The 25,928-nt window shown below is 40.5% G+C and overlaps 4 protein-coding genes across 5 annotated transcripts; all 4 read right to left on the minus strand.

The window, feature by feature from the left end:
* Positions 1-294: 294 nt before the first annotated feature.
* LOC115786769 (protocadherin alpha-C2-like) lies at positions 295-5,831 on the minus strand. 2 transcript variants are annotated; one of them, XM_030739160.1, is made up of 3 exons: positions 3,236-5,830; positions 2,191-2,226; positions 295-397 (listed from the first exon to the last, which is right to left on the minus strand). In XM_030739160.1, exons 1-2 carry the CDS (start codon positions 5,642-5,644, stop codon positions 2,215-2,217), a joined length of 2,421 nt encoding a protein of 806 aa, XP_030595020.1. In that variant the 5' UTR covers positions 5,645-5,830; the 3' UTR covers positions 295-397; positions 2,191-2,214. The 2 variants fall into 2 exon arrangements, with proteins under 2 accessions (XP_030595020.1, XP_030595019.1); XM_030739159.1 differs by lacking the exon at positions 2,191-2,226 and having other exon boundaries at positions 296-397; positions 3,236-5,831.
* LOC115786771 (protocadherin alpha-C2-like) lies at positions 331-16,927 on the minus strand. Its single transcript, XM_030739162.1, has 3 exons — positions 14,409-16,927; positions 2,191-2,226; positions 331-397 (listed from the first exon to the last, which is right to left on the minus strand). Exons 1-2 carry the CDS (start codon positions 16,812-16,814, stop codon positions 2,215-2,217), a joined length of 2,418 nt encoding a protein of 805 aa, XP_030595022.1. The 5' UTR covers positions 16,815-16,927; the 3' UTR covers positions 331-397; positions 2,191-2,214.
* Positions 10,794-13,344, minus strand: LOC115786772 (protocadherin alpha-C2-like). Its single transcript, XM_030739163.1, has one exon. The coding sequence runs from the start codon at positions 13,206-13,208 to the stop codon at positions 10,794-10,796; it is 2,415 nt and encodes an 804-aa protein (XP_030595023.1). The 5' UTR covers positions 13,209-13,344.
* Positions 16,928-20,627: 3,700 nt separating the features above from the next.
* On the minus strand, positions 20,628-23,185 carry LOC115787164 (protocadherin alpha-C2-like). The gene has a single exon (XM_030739745.1). The coding sequence runs from the start codon at positions 23,028-23,030 to the stop codon at positions 20,628-20,630; it is 2,403 nt and encodes an 800-aa protein (XP_030595605.1). The 5' UTR covers positions 23,031-23,185.
* Between the last annotated feature and the right edge of the window lie 2,743 nt (positions 23,186-25,928).

The raw sequence follows: 25,928 nt of genomic DNA on the forward strand, positions 1-25,928 counted from the left end.
TCCACTGGCACAGTTTTTCAGATAGTCCATTTCTTTGTATCTCCTCTTGAAATTTTCTTTTTAGTTTGACAGTTGAAGTGTGGTTGAAGCCATGCTGTCTTATCATGCATATTGAATGTTGACTGGCTTATCATGGGCTCTAAGAAAGAGTGGGGTGGGCCACGTTTCTGATCAGTCACTATAGTTGACTGGTGTTATGGAATCACAGATACACATTATTTAAGGAAGAAGAACCAGACTGAGCAGGACAGGTCTTGTGGTGGGGAACGGGGGAGGGGGGAGTGGGGAGCGGGGGGGGGGGGGGGGGGGGGTCTTCTTTCTTCTATGAAGCTATTCTTGTCGGTACACTGCAGGAGGGGGCTTCTTATGTGGAACTGCTGCTACTGGTGGTGGATGCCTGCCAACGAGACAAGAATTAGACAAATTTCAAAAGAGGACCAGAGCACTTAGAGCCTTGTGACTGGGCAAACTGACACATCTCATGCAGCCGATGTCTGTCGCTTAGACGGGGCTTCAGGCAGAGGACAGACTGGGTTGAGGGATTGGGCAGATCCTTGAACATGTAGTGGGGAGGTGGCAGGTCTATCAATGAATACCATGCTGCAAAATTATGTGAAGGAGAGTGGTTGCTAGGTAACTGGGTGACCGGTTTCTCTTTGCGCCTCTCCTGCACAAAGATTTAGGTCACAATTCAGTCTACAAAAGACAGTGTCATTAATGTTCATGTTCAAGCGTGTCATTCTGTGAAGTCAGAAACATTTAGTAGTATTACAGGTTTAACAGTCCCAATCACGCAGAAACAGCACAGCCTAATTCCACTTACAGACATTCAAAAATAGGAAACAGTCCTACTATATTAGTGATGGCTCATTACAGGGGATGAACAGGCATGCACACCATTCTTTTGAGAACACAGTGATTCAATTAAAGGCATATAAGTTGTTTTTTTTTCCTGGCTTTTATTACAGTTTTTCTCAGCTGCTTTGACTCAGCTCCTGAATCAGTTAAAGTTGTCAAAACAATATACAGAATCCTTCACAACATCGTGTTGCTTGTGCACAAAAACAGCATTTTCCATTATTCTTTCAAGTTGTAAATGTTTCAGCAGATCTATGCAATTTGAATGCTCCTGGCTTGTATTTTTCTTTGTCATCAATACAGATAAAGCATTTTCTCAGTGGAATAGTTTTCATCTTGAAAACATATTTTAATGTATAAGTCATCACATGCAGAATAGTCAGATTCATTTTCTAACTCTATAGAACACACAGGGGTGTGTTACAAGTATGAAAGCTGTAAAATAAATAAATAAAATTGCGCTGAAAACTCACAAAACACCCTGGTTTACAAAATTCATATTGGTGTCCGGGATTTAAAGGATTTAAAGGTTTTGAGTGAGTTACGGCCTGTGGCAGATTAACTGTAGTTTTTTTGCTGCATGTGTGAGCTGCTCTGGGAAATGAATCTTCAGTGCAGAGAACTTTAAAAAATTTGAGGAAATTTGCCAAAGTAACTGAGAAAAACCAAAAACACCAAAGACCACACTGTGAAAAAGCTAAGCCAGCAAATGACAACAGTGCTGGTTAAAATTCAGATTTTTTCTTCCAGACCCTGGGATACAGATTTTTGGCTTGGGTACTTTTCTTAGTGATTGTCACTTTGTTCACCAAAAGCAATGACTACTACAGGAATACTAGTTAAATACTACATAATCTGGATCAGCATATTAGCTGGATTGTAAGTAAGACCATAAACAACTTGTCAGCCATTATGATTATTTTTGTTTACCATATTGCTTGTCTGAGGTCAGTAAAGGCCATGATAGTAATATTTTTGTGTGTGTCAAATAAAAGAAAAGCATTAAGGGAAAAAGCACAGTATTGAAATATATTAGCATGCTGTTAATTACTGTGCTGGTCAGATTATATAAGAAGCGTTCATTAGAATTTATGGATGAGACAACATTAGCGCTAACACAAAAAGTGTGGCAAACTGCATGTAATGTCAAGTGAAGTAATCCTTGGCCAATAAAAAAAAAAACAGCCCCTTCTCCAAAATAAATTAAAAAAAAAGACAAGTAATAAAAACGTACACTGAGAACAAACCAACACAAAAACAATTCAAACACTAAGTTCTGTAATGTAAGTAATAAAAGGTTATCCGGGGCGGGGGAGTGAGACTCCTGCATACCTCCAACTGCAGAGTGGACTTCCTTCATTTAGGGTACTTTAGAGTGGGGAGAAAAAAAAAACAAACAAGCAATTCAGTAGTCAGGTCATTGCAAGCACAGAAGAAGGATTCTTTGCGTATGTGTGTATGCAACCAATGATCACAGGGTTGGGACTCTAAATTGAAAGCTGTCATTTAAAAATAGCACAAAATAAGCATGGTTAGTGTGAACCTTTAAAACACATATTGCAGCATGTTACAGTGTGTGCTACAGAAGTAGGTCACACTAGCCACAGTAGGTCAGTTTTACATTTAGCTTGCATAGATGGATGGATGGATGGATAGATGGATAGATGGATGGATGGATAGATAGATAGATAGATAGATAGATAGATAGATAGATAGATAGATAGATAGATAGATAGATAGATAGATAGATAGATAGATAGATAGATAGATAGATAGATAGATAGATAGATAGATAGATAGATAGATAGATAGATAGAGTTGCAGTCATATTGCAAAGTTCAGCCTGAAGTTGTTCTGAAGACCTGCAATCTCATATTCTGGGTCTTATCCATGTAGAAAGGAAACACCAACGGGCAAAAACAACTATGCCAGATGTCAGCACAGTTTTTTTAACTCACAAATGTTGTCACACTCCACTCTGACCTCACAATGATTTCTCTACCTTAGATAACAAAATTAAAAATAAAAAACAATATAGTTGGACTGTGGCATCTGCTTTGCTGATATGCCTGTGACTCCTTAGCATAAAACTAAACACAAAACATCAGAGCAAAACCATATTTGGGTTTACACTATATGAAATATTAATGTTGATTTTTTTTTCCTTTTAATCTATACCCATTTTCTCAGTGTTGCAATGTCTCCCAAGCAAAAAGCAAAACATTTGCATGAAACACATTGCAAGAATACCAAAGGGTGACATTAAAAAAGATATTTGACTATTAAGTACATTAAACAAGCTATTGTAATAAATAGCACAAATCCTTTGCTAAAGTGAGTTTATTTAAACTGCAACAACATTAATGACAATCTATACCTGTAGAGTAGAAGCTGCTGAGTCACTAGTCTCTGTCAGGCCTGTCCCTCTCGGGATGCTGGACACAATGTATCTGGAGCCCTTTGGCAGAGGCTGTCTAACCACCAGCTTTCCTTTCCTGGTCTCTGCTAGAAACAGACTGTACCAGTAGGCATCGTTGGAGACCAGAGTGGAGTCTGCAATGGTGGAGTTCCTCTCACTGATCACACTGTTCCTGGAGGGAGGAGCTGCTTTGCTGGACTTGGGTTTCTGACACTTGATCACGATGGTGACCAATATGGTGATGAGCAGCAGAAATGACACCGAGCCCAGACCGATGACCAAATACAGGTTTATGTCTGAGAAGATGTCATATTCCAGAGGCTCCTCAGTCATGTCAGAGTAGGCTTTAACAGCAGTCTCCATTGTGGTCAGCTTGATGGTGACTGTAGCAGAGAGAGCAGGATCACCGTTGTCCTTTGCAACAACAACCAGTCTCTGATGGCGTGGATCTCTGTAACTGAACATCCTCATAGTGCGGATCTCTCCATTGTATTGGTCCAGACTGAACAAGGTGGTGTCAGTCACCTGTAGAAACTGGTAGGTGATCCGAGAGTTGTGAACAGAGTCTGTGTCTAAAGCTATCACCTTGGCAACCAGGGAGCCTTTATCAGTGGATCTGGGGATCTTTTCCTCCACCACTGAGCCGTGTGCACGCCACGGAGACACAATAACCGGAGCATTGTCGTTCTGATCAACAATAATGATGTGGACAGTCACATTACTGCTGAGAGGAGGAGAGCCAGAGTCTCTGGCCTCGATGTGGAACAGAAACTCCTTCTCGATCTCATAGTCAAAAGTTTTTAGTGCATAAAGATTACCGTTCTCTGGATTAATGGAGAACAGCATGGACATGGAGGTGTTGGCTATCTCCTTCTCTATTATGAAATAAACTAGATACTGGTTTTCATGGAGGTCAGGGTCAAAGGCAGTGAGGGAGCTGAGCAAGGCTCCAGGTGCATTATTCTCCATGACTCGTATAGTATAAAATGACTGGGGGAACTGTGGGACATTGTCATTAACATCCAGCAGCTCTAAGGTCATAGTTTCATTGTCAGATAAAGGAGGAGAACCTCTGTCTGTCACAGTGAAAGTGATGTCATATTCTGGGACCTTCTCACGGTCTAACGGCTCCGACACTAATAATTCATAATAGTTATCAGAGGACTCCCTCAGTTTGAAAGGCATATTATCTGCAATATGAAGATCAACTATTCCATTATCACCTGAATCTTTGTCACTCACACTAATTACAGCTATCACTGTGTCTGTGGGTGTATTTTCTTTTATCGGACTTTGAAATGATTTGATGGAAATTTCTGGGTGATTGTCATTCATATCTGTCACCTGTATTGTAAGTTTACACTGTCCAGATAAGGAGTTAGGCCCCTTATCGCTGGCTATAACTTCCATTTCATAAAGTTTTAAATCTTCATAATTTATCATCTCTTTCACTCTGATTTCACCATTTTCTTGATTCAGGTTAAACATCTTTTGGGTCCTTTCTGATGTATACAAACTATATGAATAAACAATCTCAGAATTGGACCCTTCATCTAAATCAGTGGCATTCAGTTTAATTACTAGACTGCCAATTGGAGAGTTTTCCATCACATTTACGACATATTTTGCTTTGTCAAATGAAGGGGCGTTGTCGTTCACATCAAGTACACGAATAATAATGCTGGCTGTACCTGTGCGCGTGGGCACTCCACCGTCCACAGCAGTGAGTATTAGATTATGGACAGTCTGCTGCTCTCTGTCTAAAGATTTTTTCAAAATCAAGTCTGCAAACTTTGTCCCGTCTCTCCCGGTCTGAATTTCAAGTGCAAAATGTTCACTTGTGCTCAGGTGGTAAGTTTTTACAGAATTTGTTCCAACATCTGGATCTGCAGCATTATTCAGTGAGAATCTCTCTCCAACTGGACTTGATTCTGAAATGTCCAAATGCATCGTTCCCCTCCGGAAATGTGGAGCATTATCGTTAATGTCTGTTATTTCCACCTCAATATTAAACATTCGTACTGGATTTTCAATGGTAGCGTCTAATTTGAGAACGCAGTATGACGTTGTTTTCGATGGGCATAGAGACTCTCGGTCAATTCTTTCTAAAATGAACAACTCCCCCGTTTCCTTATTAATGTCAAGATATTTCTTGTTAGCTACAACATCTAGCCGCATTTTTCTTTCATTCAGTGTCTTAACGTCTAACCCTAGATCAGTTGCTAAATTTGCAACGACAGATCCTTGCTCCATTTCTTCGGGAACAGAATAATGGATGATTGAAGACACCGTATTAGTGATGGCAGAAAGAAAGATAATCAGAGAAACGTACCCTACCCCGCGTAACTGTTCGAGATAATGCGTCATCGTGAAAATTCCGTAGCAGTGAAACACCTTGAAATATACAGAAAAGTGGATAAATCGTCCTCTTGTTGACTCGAGACGTGAAACGGAGATCTTCAGAGAAAATGTTTTTTTTTCACCAGCAGTGACGTAAGTTTTAAATGGTACCACCTACTCTCCTTCCTCCAATAAATAAACGGGAAATTGATGACCTCACCAATGAGTTTTTTTTTTTTTTCGTGGAAAACAGCGACGAAAACAATTGTGCAACTTTTGTAACTTTTCAAAAGACGTGAATAAAATGAAGTTGTTGTTGTTGTTTTTGTTTTTAAATGGCCACAGCGTGAGATAATCGTAACCCCTCTTTAAGAAGTTCGTGATGTGGACTGAGACGTGGATTAGTGATTTCATGCAAAGTGATTCTTGGGTTTCCTTATCTTTGCCTTTCTCCATCCACTTTATTATTATTTGTCAAACAAAAACGGAATTATCATGAAGACAATGAGTTTTTAACATAGTATCCCGTTAGCTTCGTAGACTGGCAGTTTAATGCGCATCTCATTGTGTAAAAACAGTGCTACAAATAAGGACATCAAATCTATCTGTGCGTATTATAGTTATTCTGTGATTACGTGCTACCGATCTTCCCCGCTTCAGGACTCTTTTTTTCCCCCACTGCATAACAAATGAAGATAATTATTTTCATTTGTTATGCAGTGGGGGAAAACAGTGGGCGCTAAAGTTATATTATTAATTGTTTCCTGTCATTAAAATATTCGGCAATTTAATTAAAAACTAGATGCTAGCAAGTTTAAAAAAAAAAAAAAAAAAACCCTCTCTTACACGTTGTTAATTACAGGAATGCATTTGTTCTTGCGATCCATAGTTTATTTTGTGTTTATTGATTTATAGTACAAAATACGTTACCTGTTGTGAAATTCAGCAGCGATATTACTTTAGAAAGAAAGAAAGAAAGAAAGAAAGAAAGAAAGAAAGAAAGAAAGAAAGAAAGAAAGAAAGAGAAGAGAAGAGAAGAGAAGAGAAGAGAAGAGAAGAGAAGAGAAGAGAAGAGAAGAGAAGAGAAGAGAAGAGAAGAGAAGAGGGAACTCTCAGAAATCATACATCAGGCGGGTCTTTGACACACTCACCTGCAAATTTAGCAACGGATGTGGGATTAGATATCAGAAATCTGAGCAACAGAAAAATGCGCGTAGACGTTGTCGGTAATAAAAAATATCTTGAGATCAACAAAGACACAGGAGAGCTGTTTATTCTAGAAAGGATAGATAGGGAGTTTTTATGCCCCCTAAAGACAGCCACGTCATGCTGTCTTAAATTAGACGCTTCCGTTGAGTACCCAGTACGAATGTTTAATATTGAGGTAGAAATTGTGGATATAACTCAGTGTTCAGATAGGTTCAAATATAAGCCTCGGTTTTTTTCCTTTTTTTTTCTTTTTTTTTTTTTTTTTTTTTTTGTATTGATACTCTAGATAAATTTCCTCCTAAACATCAAAGTAGACAAGTTGCAGAATTACGTGTGTTGCTATATGGTAAGGAAAGCTATAATAGTCAAACAAAGATTAAGTATCACATTTATGACACATTTATTATCCTTAAAACATTGTTCTCTTTTGCACATCCTCAGTATAGTTACAGATAAAGTTTCTCTCTCAGTCTCACTTCAAAATTAAAATATGGACAATAGATTCCTACCTGCAGAGTAGAAGCTGCTGAGTCACTAGTCTCTGTCAGTCCTGTCCCTCTTGGGATGCTGGACACAATGTATCTGGAGCCCTTTGGCAGAGGCTGTCTAACCACCAGCTTTCCTTTCCTGGTCTCTGCTAGAAACAGACTGTACCAGTAGGCATCGTTGGAGACCAGAGTGGAGTCTGCAATGGTGGAGTTCCTCTCACTGATCACACTGTTCCTGGAGGGAGGAGCTGCTTTGCTGGACTTGGGTTTCTGACACTTGATCACGATGGTGACCAATATGGTGATGAGCAGCAGAAATGACACAGAGCCCAAACCAATGACCAAATACAGGTTTATGTCTGAGAAGATGTCATATTCCAGAGGCTCCTCAGTCATGTCAGAGTAGGCTTTAACAGCAGTCTCCATCGTGGTCAGCTTGATGGTGACTGTAGCAGAGAGAGCAGGTTCTCCGTTGTCCTTGGCAACAACAACTAGTCTCTGATGGCGTGGATCTCTGTAACTGAACATCCTCATAGTGCGGATCTCTCCATTGTATTGGTCCAGACTGAACAAGGTGGTGTCAGTCATCTGTAGAAACTGGTAGGTGATCCGAGAGTTGTGCACAGAGTCCGTGTCTAAAGCTATCACCTTGGCAATCAGGGATCCCTTATCAGTGGATCTGGGGATGTTTTCCTCCACCACTGAGCCGTGTGCACGCCACGGAGACACAATAACAGGAGCATTGTCGTTCTGATCCACAATAATGATGTGGACAGTCACATTACTGCTGAGAGGAGGAGAGCCAGAGTCTCTGGCCTCCATGTGGAACAAAAACTCCTTCTCGATCTCATAATCAAAAGTTTTTAGTGCATAAAGATTACCGTTCTCTGGATTGATGGAGAACAGCATGGACATGGAGGTGTTGGCTATCTGCTTCTCTATTATGAAATAAACTAGATACTGGTTTTCATGGAGGTCAGGGTCAAAGGCAGTGAGGGAGGTGAGCAAGGCCCCAGGTGCATTATTCTCCATGACTCGTATAGTATAAAATGACTGGGGGAACTGTGGGACATTGTCATTAACATCCAGCAGCTCTAAGGTCATAGTTTCATTGTCAGATAAAGGAGGAGAACCTCTGTCTGTCACAGTGAAAGTGATGTCATATTCTGGGACCTTCTCACGGTCTAACGGCTCCGACACTAATAATTCATAATAGTTATCAGAGGACTCCCTCAGTTTGAAAGGCATATTATCTGCAATATGAAGATCAACTATTCCATTATCACCTGAATCTTTGTCACTTACACTAATTACAGCTATCACTGTGTCTGTGGGTGTATTTTCTTTTATCGGACTTTGAAATGATTTGATGGAAATTTCTGGGTGATTGTCATTCATATCTGTCACCTGTATTGTAAGTTTACACTGTCCAGATAAGGAGTTAGGCCCCTTATCGCTGGCTATAACTTCCATTTCATAAAGTTTTAAATCTTCATAATTTATCATCTCTTTCACTCTGATTTCACCATTTTCTTGATTCAGGTTAAACATCTTTTGGGTCCTTTCTGATGTATACAAACTATATGAATAAACAATCTCAGAATTGGACCCTTCATCTAAATCAGTGGCATTCAGTTTAATTACTAGACTGCCAATTGGAGAGTTTTCCATCACATCTACGACATATTTTGCTTTGTCAAATGAAGGGGCGTTGTCGTTCACATCAAGTACACGAATAATAATGCTGGCTGTACCTGTGCGCGTGGGCACTCCACCGTCCACAGCAGTGAGTATTAGATTATGGACAGTCTGCTGCTCTCTGTCTAAAGATTTTTTCAAAATCAAGTCTGCAAACTTTGTCCCGTCTCTCCCGGTCTGAATTTCAAGTGCAAAATGTTCACTTGTGCTCAGATGGTAAGTTTTTACAGAATTTGTTCCAACATCTGGATCTGCAGCATTATTCAGTGAGAATCTCTCTCCAACTGGACTTGATTCTGAAATGTCCAAATGCATCGTTCCCCTCCGGAAATGTGGAGCATTATCGTTAATGTCTGTTATTTCCACCTCAATATTAAACATTCGTACTGGATTCTCAATGGAAGCGTCTAATTTAAGAAAGCATGACGTGGTTGTTTTCAGGGGGCATAAAAACTCCCTATCTATCCTTTCCAGAATAAACAGCTCTCCTGTGTCTTTGTTGATCTCAAGATATTTTTTATTACCGACAACGTCTACGCGCATTTTTCTGTTGCTCAGACTTCTTATATCTAATCCCAAATCCGTTGCTAAATTTGCAACGACAGATCCTTCGTCCATTTCTTCGGGAACCGAATAATGGGTGACTGTCGATACCGGACTCATGGTGGCAAAAAGAAAAAGAAATATTAAGACATACCGTTTTCGGGAATACCGGAGATTACGGGGAGCCATTGAGAAAAAAACGACCATTTAAAACGTTGAATTTGGTTGTATTCTGATGCAAGATGAAGCGATCCCCAAATATCTCACGAAAGGCAACGATGTTGTTGAAGGGAAAAACCAGTCTTTATGCCGTTATCAGTCGACCCTCCCGTGAAATATGTCTGGTTTGACAGCCTCCAATGAAGCATCGTGAGAATTTTGACGTCACATGTGATTTTATTTTTCTGAAGAACAGCGACATCAACAGTAGTTCACAATTATAACCAACTCCTAAACAGCTGGGAATTTATACTCTATTCAAAGATGAAGTATTTCGAAATGTTTTAACGATGCTTTTGCCTGGTTTAAGATTTTGAATTTCCTACTGGGAAGATATTGCCTTTTTAATACCTTTTTTTTCACAGTGATGATTTGCTTTGTTTAATGGATGTTGGGTTATAGTTATCTTTTGTTTCATTTACACATACAGTGCTAGTCAAAGGTTTGGTCACTGTGTAAACTCTTGATTGCCACTGTATGCTAAATTTTATCACATAAAAAACTACTGACACAGAGAGTGAATTTGTGGTTGACTTTTAGGCACTGACTATTTAATAAAACAATCCCAGCAATGTAAAGTAAGTTTGTGTTGTAAGTGATGCTGCTCCATCAACTTCAGTCAGTTGAAATCTGAGAAATTCATAAAATCCACTCGTATCTAAATGCCATATCCCACCAAAGACAATGTAAAAATTAGGAATATCAAGTCTGAATCAGAAAATCTAGATAATGCTTCAACTAAATCTAAATGTTAACTTTGACCAGAATCACAGTGAGAACAGTATGCTACTGTGCCATTTTTTAAACCACAAAAAAAGAGTAAAATTTAGTTATTTCTACATGTGATTTATGCACCTTTGGGCACTGAAAACAATATATCCCAAGATCTTCATTATTTCAAAATCCAAAGAACAACTTTTATGAAATTTTGTATTTCACATGATTCATTATAACTATATTTCATACATATGCTCCAATGAGATACATATCTGTGCAGTGTGTTTTCAGAAACATGAATTTCATACCTGCAGAGTAGAAGCTGCTGAGTCACTAGTCTCTGTCAGTCCTGTCCCTCTCGGGATGCTGGACACAATGTATCTGGAGCCCTTTGGCAGAGGCTGTCTAACCACCAGCTTTCCTTTCCTGGTCTCTGCTAGAAACAGACTGTACCAGTATGCATCATTGGAGACCAGAGTGGAGTCTGCAATGGTGGAGTTCCTCTCACTGATCACACTGTTCCTGGAGGGAGGAGCTGCTTTGCTGGACTTGGGTTTCTGACACTTGATCACGATGGTGACCAATATGGTGATGAGCAGCAGAAATGACACCGAGCCCAGACCGATGACCAAATACAGGTTTATGTCTGAGAAGATGTCATATTCCAGAGGCTCCTCAGTCATGTCAGAGTAGGCTTTAACAGCAGTCTCCATTGTGGTCAGCTTGATGGTGACTGTAGCAGAGAGAGCAGGCTCTCCATTGTCCTTGGCAACAACAACCAGTCTCTGATGGCGTGGATCTCTGTAACTGAACATCCTCATAGTGCGGATCTCTCCATTGTATTGGTCCAGACTGAACAAGGTGGTGTCAGTCACCTGTAGAAACTGGTAGGTGATCCGAGAGTTGTGCACAGAGTCCGTGTCTAAAGCTATCACCTTGGCAATCAGGGATCCCTTATCAGTGGATCTGGGGATCTTTTCCTCCACCACTGAGCCGTGTGCACGCCACGGAGACACAATAACAGGAGCATTGTCATTCTGATCCACAATAATGATGTGGACAGTCACATTACTGCTGAGAGGAGGAGAGCCAGAGTCTCTGGCCTCCATGTGGAACAAAAACTCCTTCTCGATCTCATAATCAAAAGTTTTTAGTGCATAAAGATTACCGTTCTCTGGATTAATGGAGAACAGCATGGACATGGAGGTGTTGGCTATCTCCTTCTCTATTATGAAATAAACTAGATACTGGTTTTCATGGAGGTCAGGGTCAAAGGCAGTGAGGGAGCTGAGCAAGGCTCCAGGTGCATTATTCTCCATGACTCGTATAGTATAAAATGACTGGGGGAACTGTGGGACATTGTCATTAACATCCAGCAGCTCTAAGGTCATAGTTTCATTGTCAGATAAAGGAGGAGAACCTCTGTCTGTCACAGTGAAAGTGATGTCATATTCTGGGACCTTCTCACGGTCTAACGGCTCCGACACTAATAATTCATAATAGTTATCGGAGGACTCCCTCAGTTTGAAAGGCATATTATCTGGAATATGAAGATCAACTATTCCATTATCACCTGAATCTTTGTCACTCACACTAATTACAGCTATCACTGTGTCTGTGGGTGTATTTTCTTTTATCGGACTTTGAAATGATTTGATTGATATTTCTGGGTGATTGTCATTCATATCTGTCACCTGTATTGTAAGTTTACACTGTCCAGATAAGGAGTTAGGCCCCTTATCGCTGGCTATAACTTCCATTTCATAAAGTTTAAAATCTTCATAATTTATCATCTCTTTCACTCTGATTTCACCATTTTCTTGATTCAGGTTAAACATCTTTTGGGTCCTTTCTGATGTATACAAACTATATGAATAAACAATCTCAGAATTGGACCCTTCATCTAAATCAGTGGCATTCAGTTTAATTACTAGACTGCCAATTGGAGAGTTTTCCATCACATCTACAACATATTTTGTTTTGTCAAATGAAGGGGCGTTGTCATTCACATCAAGTACACGAATAATAATGCTGGCTGTACCTGTGCGCGTGGGCACTCCACCGTCCACAGCAGTGAGTATTAGATTATGGACAGTCTGCTGCTCTCTGTCTAAAGATTTTTTCAAAATCAAGTCTGCAAACTTTGTCCCGTCTCTCCCGGTCTGAATTTCAATTGAGAAATGTTCACTTGAGCTCAGATGATAATTCTTTACAGAATTTGTTCCAACATCTGGATCTGCAGCATTATTCAGTGAGAATCTCTCTCCAACTGGACTTGATTCTGAAATGTCCAAAGGCATCGTTCCCCTCCGGAAATGTGGAGCATTATCGTTAATGTCTGTTATTTCCACCTCAATATTAAACATTCGTACTGGATTCTCAATGGAAGCGTCTAATTTAAGAAAGCATGACGTGGCTGTCTTTAGGGGGCATAAAAACTCCCTATCTATCCTTTCCAGAATAAACAGCTCTCCTGTGTCTTTGTTGATCTCAAGATATTTTTTATTACCGACAACGTCTACGCGCATTTTTCTGTTGCTCAGACTTCTTATATCTAATCCCAAATCCGTTGCTAAATTTGCAACGACAGATCCTTCGTCCATTTCTTCGGGAACCGAATAATGGGTGACTGTCGATACCGGACTCATGGTGGCAAAAAGAAAAAGAAATATTAAGACATACCGTTTTCGGGAATGCCGGAGATTACGGTGAGCCATTGAGAAAAAAAAAAAAGCGACAATTTTTTAAAACTTTGAATTTGGTTGTATGTTGATGCAAGATGAAGTGATCGCCAAATATCTCACGAAAGGCAACGATGTTGTTGAAGGGAAAAACCAGTCTTTATGCCGTTATCAGTCGACCCTCCCGTGAAATATGTCTGGTTTGACAGCCTCCAATGAAGTACCGTGAAAATTTTGACGTCACACAGGAATGCATTTTTCTGAGGAGCAGCGACATCAACAGTAGTTCACAATTATTTTCAACTCCTAAACAACTGGGAATTTATATTCTATTTAAAGATGAAGTATTTCGGAATAGTTTAATGATGTTGTTGCCTGGTTTAAGATTTTGAATTTCCTACTGGGAAGATATTGCCTGTTTAATACCTTTTTTTTCACAGTGATGTTTTGCTTTGTTTAATGGATGTTGGGTTATAGTGATCTTTTGTTTCATTTACACATACAGTGCTAGTCAAAGGTTTGGTCACTGTGTAAACTCTTGATTGCCACTGTATGCTAAATTTTATCACGTAAAAATCTAATGACACACAGAGTGAATTTGTGGTTGACTTTTAGGCATTGACTAATTAATAAAACAATCCCAACAATGTAAAGTACGTTCGTGTTTTAAGTGATGCCACTCCATCGAGCTCAGTCAGTTGAAGTCTGAGAAATTCTTAAAATCCAGCCATATCTAAATGCCATATTCCACCAAAGACAATGTAAAGATTATGAATATCATGTCTGAATAAAAAATCTAGATAATGCTTCAACTAAATCTAAATGTTAACTTTGACCAGAATCACAATAAGACCATTTTTTCAACCACAAAAAAAGAGAATGTTAGAGCTGCTTTTTTTTTTTTCCATTTTTGGCCACAGTGGCTTTTATCCACAGTAGAGAGAGAGGAAAGGGGGGAAAAACACACGGGCAAGCTGGCGACAGGCCAGGACTCGAACCTGGTTACCAGCTTCACCACTAAGCCACACGGGCGCCTGGGGCTTTTTCTAAATGTGATTTATGCATATTTGGACACTGAAAAAAATACATCCCAGGATCTTCCACATTTCTAAAGTCCCAGGAACAGCTTTTATGAAATTTTGTATTTCACATGATTCATTATAACTATATTTCATACATATACTCCATTGAGATACATATCTGTGCAGTGTGTTTTCAAAAACATTAATTTCATACCTGCAGAGTAGAAGCTGCTGAGTCACTAGTCTCTGTCAGGCCTGTCCCTCTCGGGATGCTGGACACAATGTATCTGGAGCCCTTTGGCAGAGGCTGTCTAACCACCAGCTTTCCTTTCCTGGTCTCTGCTAGAAACAGACTGTACCAGTAGGCATCGTTGGAGACCAGAGTGGAGTCTGCAATGGTGGAGTTCCTCTCACTGATCACACTGTTCCTGGAGGGAGGAGCTGCTTTGCTGGACTTGGGTTTCTGACACTTGATCACGATGGTGACCAATATGGTGATGAGCAGCAGAAATGACACCGAGCCCAAACCGATGACCAAATACAGATTTATGTCTGAGAAGATGTCATATTCCAGAGGCTCCTCAGTCATGTCAGAGTAGGCTTTAACAGCAGTCTCCATTGTGGTCAGCTTGATGGTGACTGTAGCAGAGAGAGCAGGCTCTCCGTTGTCCTTGGCAACAACAACCAGTCTCTGATGGCGTGGATCTCTGTAACTGAACATCCTCATAGTGCGGATCTCTCCATTGTATTGGTCCAGACTGAACAAGGTGGTGTCAGTCACCTGTAGAAACTGGTAGGTGATCCGAGAGTTGTGCACTGAGTCCGTGTCTAAAGCTATCACCTTGGCAACCAGGGAACCTTTATCAGTGGATCTGGGGATCTTTTCCTCCACCACTGAGCCGTGTGCACGCCACGGAGACACAATAACAGGAGCATTGTCGTTCTGATCCACAATAATGATGTGGACAGTCACATTACTGCTGAGAGGAGGAGAGCCAGAGTCTCTGGCCTCAATGTGGAACAGAAACTCCTTCTCGATCTCATAGTCAAAAGTTTTTAGTGCATAAAGATTACCGTTCTCTGGATTGATGGAGAACAGCATGGACATGGAGGTGTTGGCTATCTCCTTCTCTATTATGAAATAAACTAGATACTGGTTTTCATGGAGGTCAGGGTCAAAGGCAGTGAGGGAGCTGAGCAAGGCCCCGGGTGCATTATTCTCCATGACTCGTATAGTATAAAATGACTGGGGGAACTGTGGGACATTGTCATTAACATCCAGCAGCTCTAAGGTCATAGTTTCATTGTCAGATAAAGGAGGAGAACCTCTGTCTGTCACAGTGAAAGTGATGTCATATTCTGGGACCTTCTCACGGTCTAACGGCTCCGACACTAATAATTCATAATAGTTATCAGAGGACTCCCTCAGTTTGAAAGGCATATTATCTGGAATATGAAGATCAACTATTCCATTATCACCTGAATCTTTGTCACTCACACTAATTACAGCTATCACTGTGTCTGTGGGTGTATTTTCTTTTATCGGACTTTGAAATGATTTGATGGATATTTCTGGGTGATTGTCATTCATATCTGTCACCTGTATTGTAAGTTTACACTGTCCAGATAAGGAGTTAGGCCCCTTATCGCTGGCTATAACTTCCATTTCATAAAGTTTTAAATCTTCATAATTTATCATCTCTTTCACTCTGATTTCACCATTTTCTCGATTCAGGTTAAACATCTTTTGGGTCCTTTCTGATGTATACAAACTATATGAATAAACAATCTCAGAATTGGACCCTTCATCTAAATCAGTGGCATTCAGTTTAATTACTAGACTGCCAATTGGAGAGTTTTCCATCACATCTACGACATATTTTGCTTTGTCAAATGAAGGGGCGTTGTCGTTCATATCAAGCACGCTAACAATGACACTGGCTGTACCTGTGCGCGTGGGCACTCCACCGTCCACAGCAGTGAGTATTAGATTATGGACAGCCTGCTGCTCTCTGTCTAAAGATTTTTTCAAAATCAAGTCTGCAAACTTTGAGCCGTCTCTCCCGGTCTGAATTTCAAGTATAAAATATTCACTTTCACTAAGATGGTAATTTTTTACTGAATTTGAACCGAAATCCGGATCCACAGAATTAGTTAGAGAAAAGCGTTCCCCTGGAGATGTTGATTCGGATATGTCTAAGTACATGGTGTCTCTACGAAAATAAGGTGCATTGTCATTGATGTCTATTATTTCAACCTCAATGTTGAACAGACGAATGGGGTTTTCAATCGTTACATCCATTTTAAGAAAACACGATGGATTCTTGCTGTTACATATATGTTCGCGGTCAATCGTTTCAGAAACAAATAGGTCTCCCGTGTCTTTATTGATCTCAAGATACCGCTTATTCGCGATGACATCCAAACGCATGTTCCGTCTACGCAAGGTTTTTGCATCCAGACCCAAATCCAGGGCTAGATTTGCGACCACGGAACCTTGCTCCATCTCTTCGGGAATTGAGTAGTGCGTAACTGCAGCTATATCGGAGACTGTGACACAGAAAAATATTAGCAGCAAGACATACCTTTTCCAAATCCGTTGACATGATTTGAAAGCCATTATTATTAATTTCTGTTTTTCGTGTCTGGGGATGGTCAAAATTGATGTCTCGGTTTCAAAGCACGCCTTTGTGAAAATACACAAAGAGGTGATATTTAATGATCTCGGGCTTCTTGAAGGAGGAAGCGTCTAACAATGGAGGTTCTGTTTCTTTGCTCAACTGTATGGAAGGCAGCGTCACGTGAACCATATTTTTTCGTGGTAAAGAGCGACACTTTGTGTTGTGTTTTACTTAAACTGAATTCGAAAATCTGATGCTGAAATGCTTTCTTTAAAAAATATTTGCAACTGTTCTAATTAATAGTAATGCTGTTGTCGTCCTAATTTACATAAAAAAATAGTTAATTTGTGCATTCACTCACCTTTATTATATACCAAGAAACGCTGAGCAAAATGCACGCACTGATTATAGAACACACGTGATTTTTTTTGTCGGTATTTGGTAGTGCGTTTTGACAAAATAAATTCACAGTGACGATTAAGCAGGACAATAAAAATATAAAGTGATAAAATCTCACTAACGGTTTCACAATACCTGTAGAGTAGATGCTGCTGAGTCACTGGTCTCTGTCAGGCCTGTCCCTCTCGGGATGCTGGACACAATGTATCTGGAGCCCTTTGGCAGAGGCTGTCTAACCACCAGCTTTCCTTTCCTGGTCTCTGCTAGAAACAGACTGTACCAGTATGCATCGTTGGAGACCAGAGTGGAGTCTGCAATGGTGGAGTTCCTCTCACTGATCACACTGTTCCTGGAGGGAGGAGCTGCTTTGCTGGACTTGGGTTTCTGACACTTGATCACGATGGTGACCAATATGGTGATGAGCAGCAGAAATGACACTGAGCCCAAACCAATGACCAAATACAGGTTTATGTCTGAGAAGATGTCATATTCCAGAGGCTCCTCAGTCATGTCAGAGTAGGCTTTAACAGCAGTCTCCATTGTGGTCAGCTTGATGGTGACTGTAGCAGAGAGAGCAGGCTCTCCGTTGTCCTTGGCAACAACAACCAGTCTCTGGTGGCGTGGATCTCTGTAACTGAACATCCTCATAGTGCGGATCTCTCCATTGTATTGGTCCAGACTGAACAAGGTGGTGTCAGTCACCTGTAGAAACTGGTAGGTGATCCGAGAGTTGTGCACTGAGTCCGTGTCTAAAGCTATCACCTTGGCAATCAGGGATCCCTGATCAGTGGATCTGGGGATCTTTTCCTCCACCACTGAGCCGTGTGCACGCCACGGAGACACAATAACAGGAGCATTGTCGTTCTGATCCACAATAATGATGTGGACAGTCACATTACTGCTGAGAGACGGAGAGCCAGAGTCTCTGGCCTCGATGTGGAACAGAAACTCCTTCTCGATCTCATAGTCAAAAGTTTTTAGTGCATAAAGATTACCGTTCTCTGGATTGATGGAGAACAGCATGGACATGGAGGTGTTGGCTATCTCCTTCTCTGTTATGAAATAAACTAGATACTGGTTTTCATGGAGGTCAGGGTCAAAGGCAGTGAGGGAGCTGAGCAAGGCTCCAGGTGCATTATTCTCCATGACTCGTATAGTATAAAATGACTGGGGGAACTGTGGGACATTGTCATTAACATCCAGCAGCTCTAAGGTCATAGTTTCATTGTCAGATAAAGGAGGAGAACCTCTGTCTGTCACAGTGAAAGTGATGTCATATTCTGGGACCTTCTCACGGTCTAACGGCTCTGACACTACTAATTCATAATAATTATCAGAGGACTCCCTCAGTTTGAAAGGCATATTATCTGGAATATGAAGATCAACTTTTCCATTATTACCTGAATCTTTGTCACTGACACTAACTACAGCTATCACTGTGTCTAACTCTATGTTTTCATTGATTGGAGTATGAAACGACTTGATAGAAATGTGAGGATGATTATCATTCATGTCCTCTACAGTAATTTTAATTTTACATTGCCCTGACAATGCATTAACCCCTTTATCGGTTGCTATAACTTCCATGTCATAAATCCTGAAATCTTCATAATTTAACACTCCTTTTACAGTAATCTCACCGGTCGTAGGGTTTAGATTAAACGTTTCTTGTGTTTTTTCCGATGTATACAGACTATATGAATATACTATATCTGAATTTGAGCCTTCGTCTAAATCTGTAGCATTAAGATGAATAACAATACTTCCAATTGGAGAGTTTTCCAATACACTGACCTGGTAACTGTCCTCGTCAAATGTAGGGGCGTTGTCATTTGTATCTAAAACATGAACAATGACGCTAGCGGTTCCTGAACGAGGAGGTATACCGCCATCTACAGCTGTAAGTATTAAATTATGAACAGCTCTTTCCTCTCGGTTTAGTGTTTTTGTCAGAATCAAATCAGCAAATTTTGACCCATCTCGTCCTGTCTGAATTTCGATAGTGAAATAATCATTCTCGCTCAAGTGGTAAGCTTTCACGGAGTTTGAGCCAACGTCCGGATCCACTGCATTGCTGGCAGAAAAGCGCTCTCCAGCCTCCGTAGCTTCTGAAATGTCTAAATCTATGGTGTCTCTTCTAAAATGGGGCGCGTTGTCATTTATGTCGAGTATCTCCAATTCTATATAAAATATTCTTTTGGGGTTTTCGATTATTGCCTCCATTTTCAGATAACATGATGTCTTGGCGGGGCAGAGAGATTCTCTGTCAATTCGTTCAACAATGTATAGCTCCCCTGTTTCTTTGTTCACATCCAGATATTTTCTATTGGCAATGATCTCTAAGCGCATTTTCCGCTCGACCAACATCTTCAAATCTAGTCCCAAATCTCCGACTAAATTTGCCACAACAGAGCCTTCTTCCAGTTCCTCGGGAACAGAGTAGTGCGTTACACCTGAAGTGTATATTGAAGTGGAAGCGAAAAGAATAAATATCAACACATACCTTCCCCAGTGTCCAAAGCAGACAAATCCCGTCATCTTTACCCCGGATCTTTGCTTTCTTGAGCAATTTAAAATCCTTCCACGGTGTTTTTTAAACAGCTGTGAATCTTCGTTTAAATTCTCCCCCAAAAATACAAGTACAGCCTCTGAAAATCCTTGAAATCCAGATTCACCCGGAGCTGTTCATTTGCCGTTCTCTCCCTTTCACTTAAATTTTGACTGTTATGGCGATCGTGATGTCACTAGTGTCCTGTAAGTTAGATTGCGGAAGAGCTCCTCTGCGTGAAATAAAACGACCGTCACATAATTGTTTCTTGCATGGAAAACTAATTTGATGTTTTGCCTCGTCATTAAAACTTAAAAATAATAAATGCATAGAAAATTTATTAGAAATCATTTCATTTTGCTGGTGTGGAGGCTGGCTTTTAGTTTATTTCTTTTAGGTTCTGGTTCTCACTTGAACGGGTTTTTTGGACACAGTGGAATAACTATAATTAAAATATGCTGTGTACAAGATCATGTTAGGCCTCCGTGCATTTTAACTAATTTTCATTATTCATTGTTATGCTGAGTAACCACTGACAAAACCTCGAAAATCGGACTGAACATAAAAGGCATGAAATGAAAATATGTGTTACACTCTAACATAATATATTTGTTCAGGTTCCTTTCTATATCTGCTATCAAGTAAATCTTAACATAATGACTCTGACATAAATCATCTTTGAACTTTGCTGCATTTAAATGGCTAACAGGAGAGTGAATCATACAGATGAAATTTGTGTCAAATTTGAATCTTGAACTAAAGCAGCAATTTTCAATGAATGTTTAGAAATAAGGCTATATTTTTCCTGTACTGTTTTCTGAAATCAAAATTTTATGTATGGAATTACACCCTATAATGGTGTGGATCAACAAAACTGCCTCACCTGTAGAGTAGAAGCTGCTGAGTCACTAGTCTCTGTCAGTCCTGTCCCTCTCGGGATGCTGGACACAATGTATCTGGAGCCCTTTGGCAGAGGCTGTCTAACCACCAGCTTTCCTTTCCTGGTCTCTGCTAGAAACAGACTGTACCAGTAGGCATCATTGGAGACCAGAGTGGAGTCTGCAATGGTGGAGTTCCTCTCACTGATCACACTGTTCCTGGAGGGAGGAGCTGCTTTGCTGGACTTGGGTTTCTGACACTTGATCACGATGGTGACCAATATGGTGATGAGCAGCAGAAATGACACCGAGCCCAAACCGATGACCAAATACAGGTTTATGTCTGAGAAGATGTCATATTCCAGAGGCTCCTCAGTCATGTCAGAGTAGGCTTTAACAGCAGTCTCCATTGTGGTCAGCTTGATGGTGACTGTAGCAGAGAGAGCAGGCTCTCCGTTGTCCTTGGCAACAACAACCAGTCTCTGGTGGCGTGGATCTCTGTAACTGAACATCCTCATAGTGCGGATCTCTCCATTGTATTGGTCCAGACTGAACAAGGTGGTGTCAGTCACCTGTAGAAACTGGTAGGTGATCCGAGAGTTGTGAACAGAGTCTGTGTCTAAAGCTATCACCTTGGCAATCAGGGATCCCTTATCAGTGGATCTGGGGATCTTTTCCTCCACCACTGAGCCGTGTGCACGCCACGGAGACACAATAACCGGAGCATTGTCATTCTGATCAACAATAATGATGTGGACAGTCACATTACTGCTGAGAGGAGGTGAGCCAGAGTCTCTGGCCTCCATGTGGAACAAAAACTCCTTCTCGATCTCATAATCAAAAGTTTTTAGTGCATAAAGATTACCATTCTCTGGATTGATGGAGAACAGCATGGACATGGAGGTGTTGGCTATCTGCTTCTCTATTATGAAATAAACTAGATACTGGTTTTCATGGAGGTCAGGGTCAAAGGCAGTCAGGGAGCTGAGCAAGGCTCCAGGTGCATTATTCTCCATGACTCGTATAGTATAAAATGACTGGGGGAACTGTGGGACATTGTCATTAACATCCAGCAGCTCTAAGGTCATAGTTTCATTGTCAGATAAAGGAGGAGAACCTCTGTCTGTCACAGTGAAAGTGATGTCATATTCTGGGACCTTCTCACGATCTAACGGCTCTGACACTACTAATTCATAATAATTATCAGAGGACTCCCTCAGTTTGAAAGGCATATTATCTGGAATATGAAGATCAACTTTTCCATTATCACCTGAATCTTTGTCACTGACACTAACTACAGCTATCACTGTGTCTAACTCTATGTTTTCATTGACTGGACTCTGAAATGATTTGATGGATATTTCTGGGTGATTATCATTCATGTCTTCAACTAGAATCTTTATGGTACATTGTCCTGATAAACTGCTGGCTCCTTTATCAGTAGCTATAACTTCCATGTCATAAATCCTGAAATCTTCATAGTTCAGCATTCCCTTAACTGTAATTTCACCAGTGGCAGGATTCAGATTAAATGTCTCTTGGGTTTTTTCTGATGTATATAAACTGTATGAATATGTTATATCTGAATTTGAACCCTCATCTGAGTCTGTTGCATTCAGATGAATAACAAGACTTCCAATTGGAGAATTTTCCATTATTTTTACGTTGTAAAATGAATTGTCAAAGGTAGGTGCGTTGTCATTAGTATCCAAAACTCGAACTATGACACTGGCAGTGCCAGAACGAGCAGGTGTTCCTCCATCTACAGCTGTGAGTATCAAATTATGAACAGCCTGCTGCTCCCGGTCTAATGTCTTTTTTAAGATCAAATCCGCAAACTTTGACCCATCTCTTCCAGTTTGCACCTCTATAGTAAAATATTCACTTTCACTCAGATGGTATGTTTTCACCGAATTGGATCCAACATCAGGATCGACTGCATTACTCAGAGAAAATCTGTCTCCTCTTGCAGTCGCTTCAGATATGTCTAAATGTATTGTGTCTCTGCGAAATTGCGGGGCGTTGTCGTTCATGTCAAGAATATCTAATTCTATATTAAAAATTCGCACTGGGTTATCCAGTATTACCTCTAGTTTTAGATAGCAAGACGACTTAGTATAGCAAATGTACTCCCTGTCAATCTTCTCAACAACATAAAGCTCCCCAGTCTCTTTGTTCACATCCAAATATTTTTTGTTCGCGATAATATCAAGACGCATCTTCCTCTGATTCAGTGTTTTTACATCCAGGATGAGATCGGTGGCAAGGTTTGCGACAACAGATCCTTCTTTCATTTCTTCGGGTATGGAATAATGAGTCACTGATGTCGATATGTGACGAACGAAAGTAAAAATAATAGCAAGCAGCCCGTACCTCTTACAAGACTCCATTGTTCTGGAAACCCGTCTTCTTTGAGTGTTCACCGCGCTAAACGATCAAATGTATGTTTCTAGTAATATTCAGTTGTGTTATCCCGTCTTTGATCCCGAGCAAACAAAAATGTTCAATCATGACACTTTTTCGTTGTCAAATGACCACCAGCGCGTCACGTAGCGGACTTTCAGCGCCACGGAGCTGTCCGCTTGTTTATCCGAAGCGCCCAGACGATCACGGTACTCTCTAGTTATGTCCGTGTGTTGGGATTTTACTAACAGAATAGCGCCACCCCTATGAGCTTCCCAGATCCTTTGAACTAATCTGAGCATGATACATCTAAAAATATTTTTTTATTTATTATTTTATATGTCTCTGTGCGGAGCGGACCCCAGACAGACGGGCATTGCTTTATAGAGTATCACTAAAGGGGCAGTTTCGGTTAAATAAAGTTCGTTTATTAGTTTAAGTGGTTTTAAAATGAGCTTTGTTGACAACAACATTCAAATTTAACATACAATTCATGAGTCTAAATGGTGGAGCTTGATCGCATCAAAAATTCAGCACCTGACAACAGATGTCATTGAGCATAGAGTAGACGACTTATAAATATAGAGCACTTCTGCTTTTTAATTTCTACACTTATTATTCTTAATTCTAAATGTTATGATTTTCTAAACATGTCGTTGTGAATTATTCATGTTACTAGCCCCTGAGATAAAGTAATGACTGTGTCCTGCTTACCAAGTAATAAATAATACAACAAAAATTATATTGAACTAATATACTAATAACTATTGAAACATGGTGAGTGAATTACCTTATCTGTTGCAGTTATTAATCTCTTGAATATACTAGATTATGCCAGTGATACTGGTACCACAAGAAAGTTTTTGAAGTTTTACATTAATTCACTGAAGCGTTACTATACATGAACTTGACAAAAAAAATATTAATTAATTTGAAAGGATATAGAGTATAGGTTTAAATACCATGTTTGTACAACAGATTCCTACCTGCAGAGTAGAAGCTGCTGAGTCACTAGTCTCTGTCAGGCCTGTCCCTCTCGGGATGCTGGACACAATGTATCTGGAGCCCTTTGGCAGAGGCTGTCTAACCACCAGCTTTCCTTTCCTGGTCTCTGCTAGAAACAGACTGTACCAGTAGGCATCGTTGGAGACCAGAGTGGAGTCTGCAATGGTGGAGTTCCTCTCACTGATCACACTGTTCCTGGAGGGAGGAGCTGCTTTGCTGGGCTTGGGTTTCTGACACTTGATCACGATGGTGACCAATATGGTGATGAGCAGCAGAAATGACACCGAGCCCAGACCAATGACCAAATACAGATTTATGTCTGAGAAGATGTCATATTCCAGAGGCTCCTCAGTCATGTCAGAGTAGGCTTTAACAGCAGTCTCCATTGTGGTCAGCTTGATGGTGACTGTAGCAGAGAGAGCAGGCTCTCCATTGTCCTTGGCAACAACAACCAGTCTCTGATGGCGTGGATCTCTGTAACTGAACATCCTCATAGTGCGAATCTCTCCATTGTATTGGTCCAGACTGAACAAGGTGGCGTCAGTCACCTGTAGAAACTGGTAGGTGATCCGAGAGTTGTGAACAGAGTCTGTGTCTAAAGCTATCACCTTGGCAATCAGGGATCCCTTATCAGTGGATCTGGGGATCTTTTCCTCCACCACCGAGCCGTGTGCACGCCACGGAGACACAATAACAGGAGCATTGTCGTTCTGATCCACAATAATGATGTGGACAGTCACATTACTGCTGAGAGGAGGAGAGCCAGAGTCTCTGGCCTCAATGTGGAACAGAAACTCCTTCTCGATCTCATAATCAAAAGTTTTTAGTGCATAAAGATTACCGTTCTCTGGATTGATGGAGAACAGCATGGACATGGAGGTATTGGCTATCTGCTTCTCTATTATGAAATAAACTAGATACTGGTTTTCATGGAGGTCAGGGTCAAAGGCAGTCAGGGACTTGAGCAAGGCTCCAGGTGCATTATTCTCCATGACTCGTATAGTGTAAAATGACTGCGGGAACTGTGGGACATTGTCATTAATATCCAGCAGCTCTAAGGTCATAGTTTCATTGTCAGATAAAGGAGGAGAACCTCTGTCTGTCACAGTGAAAGTGATGTCATATTCTGGGACCTTCTCACGATCTAACGGCTCCGACACTACTAATTCATAATAGTTGTCAGAGGACTCCCTCAGTTTGAAAGGCATATTATCTGGAATATGAAGATCAACTTTTCCATTATCACCTGAATCTTTGTCATTGACACTAACTACAGCTATCACTGTGTCTAACTCTATGTTTTCATTGACTGGACTCTGAAATGATTTGATTGATATTTCTGGGTGATTATCATTCATGTCTTCAACTAGAATCTTTACGGTACATTGTCCTGATAAACTGCTGGCTCCTTTATCAGTAGCTATAACTTCCATGTCATAAATCCTGAAATCTTCATAGTTCAGCATTCCCTTAACTGTAATTTCACCAGTGGCAGGATTCAGATTAAATGTCTCTTGGGTTTTTTCTGATGTATATAAACTGTATGAATATGTTATATCTGAATTTGAACGTTCATCTGAGTCTGTTGCATTCAGATGAATAACAAGACTTCCAATTGGAGAATTTTCCATTATTTTTACGTTGTAAAGTGAATTGTCAAAGGTAGGTGCGTTGTCATTAGTATCCAAAACTCGAACTATGACACTGGCCGTGCCAGAACGAGCAGGTGTTCCTCCATCTACAGCTGTGAGTATCAAATTATGAACAGCCTGCTGCTCCCGGTCTAATGTCTTTTTTAAGATCAAATCCGCAAACTTTGACCCATCTCTTCCAGTTTGCACCTCTATAGTAAAATATTCACTTTCACTCAGATGGTATGT

This window comes from Archocentrus centrarchus, chromosome 10 (assembly GCF_007364275.1).
Source record: "Archocentrus centrarchus isolate MPI-CPG fArcCen1 chromosome 10, fArcCen1, whole genome shotgun sequence".
Lineage (NCBI taxonomy): Eukaryota > Metazoa > Chordata > Actinopteri > Cichliformes > Cichlidae > Archocentrus > Archocentrus centrarchus.

What these genes read in the sequence shown, in the direction of transcription:
- LOC115786769 (XM_030739159.1), bottom strand. Translation starts at nt 5,644, where the DNA reads ATGACGCATTATCTCGAACAGTTACGCGGGGTAGGGTACGTTTCTCTG. An exon ending in CAGCAGCTTCTACTCTACAG is followed by an intron (nt 398 to 3,235) that starts GTATAGATTGTC and finishes TCTCGTTGGCAG; the next exon opens with GCATCCACCACCAGTAGCAG.
- LOC115786772 (XM_030739163.1), bottom strand. Translation starts at nt 13,208, where the DNA reads ATGGCTCACCGTAATCTCCGGCATTCCCGAAAACGGTATGTCTTAATA.
- LOC115786771 (XM_030739162.1), bottom strand. Translation starts at nt 16,814, where the DNA reads ATGGCTTTCAAATCATGTCAACGGATTTGGAAAAGGTATGTCTTGCTG.
- LOC115787164 (XM_030739745.1), bottom strand. Translation starts at nt 23,030, where the DNA reads ATGGAGTCTTGTAAGAGGTACGGGCTGCTTGCTATTATTTTTACTTTC.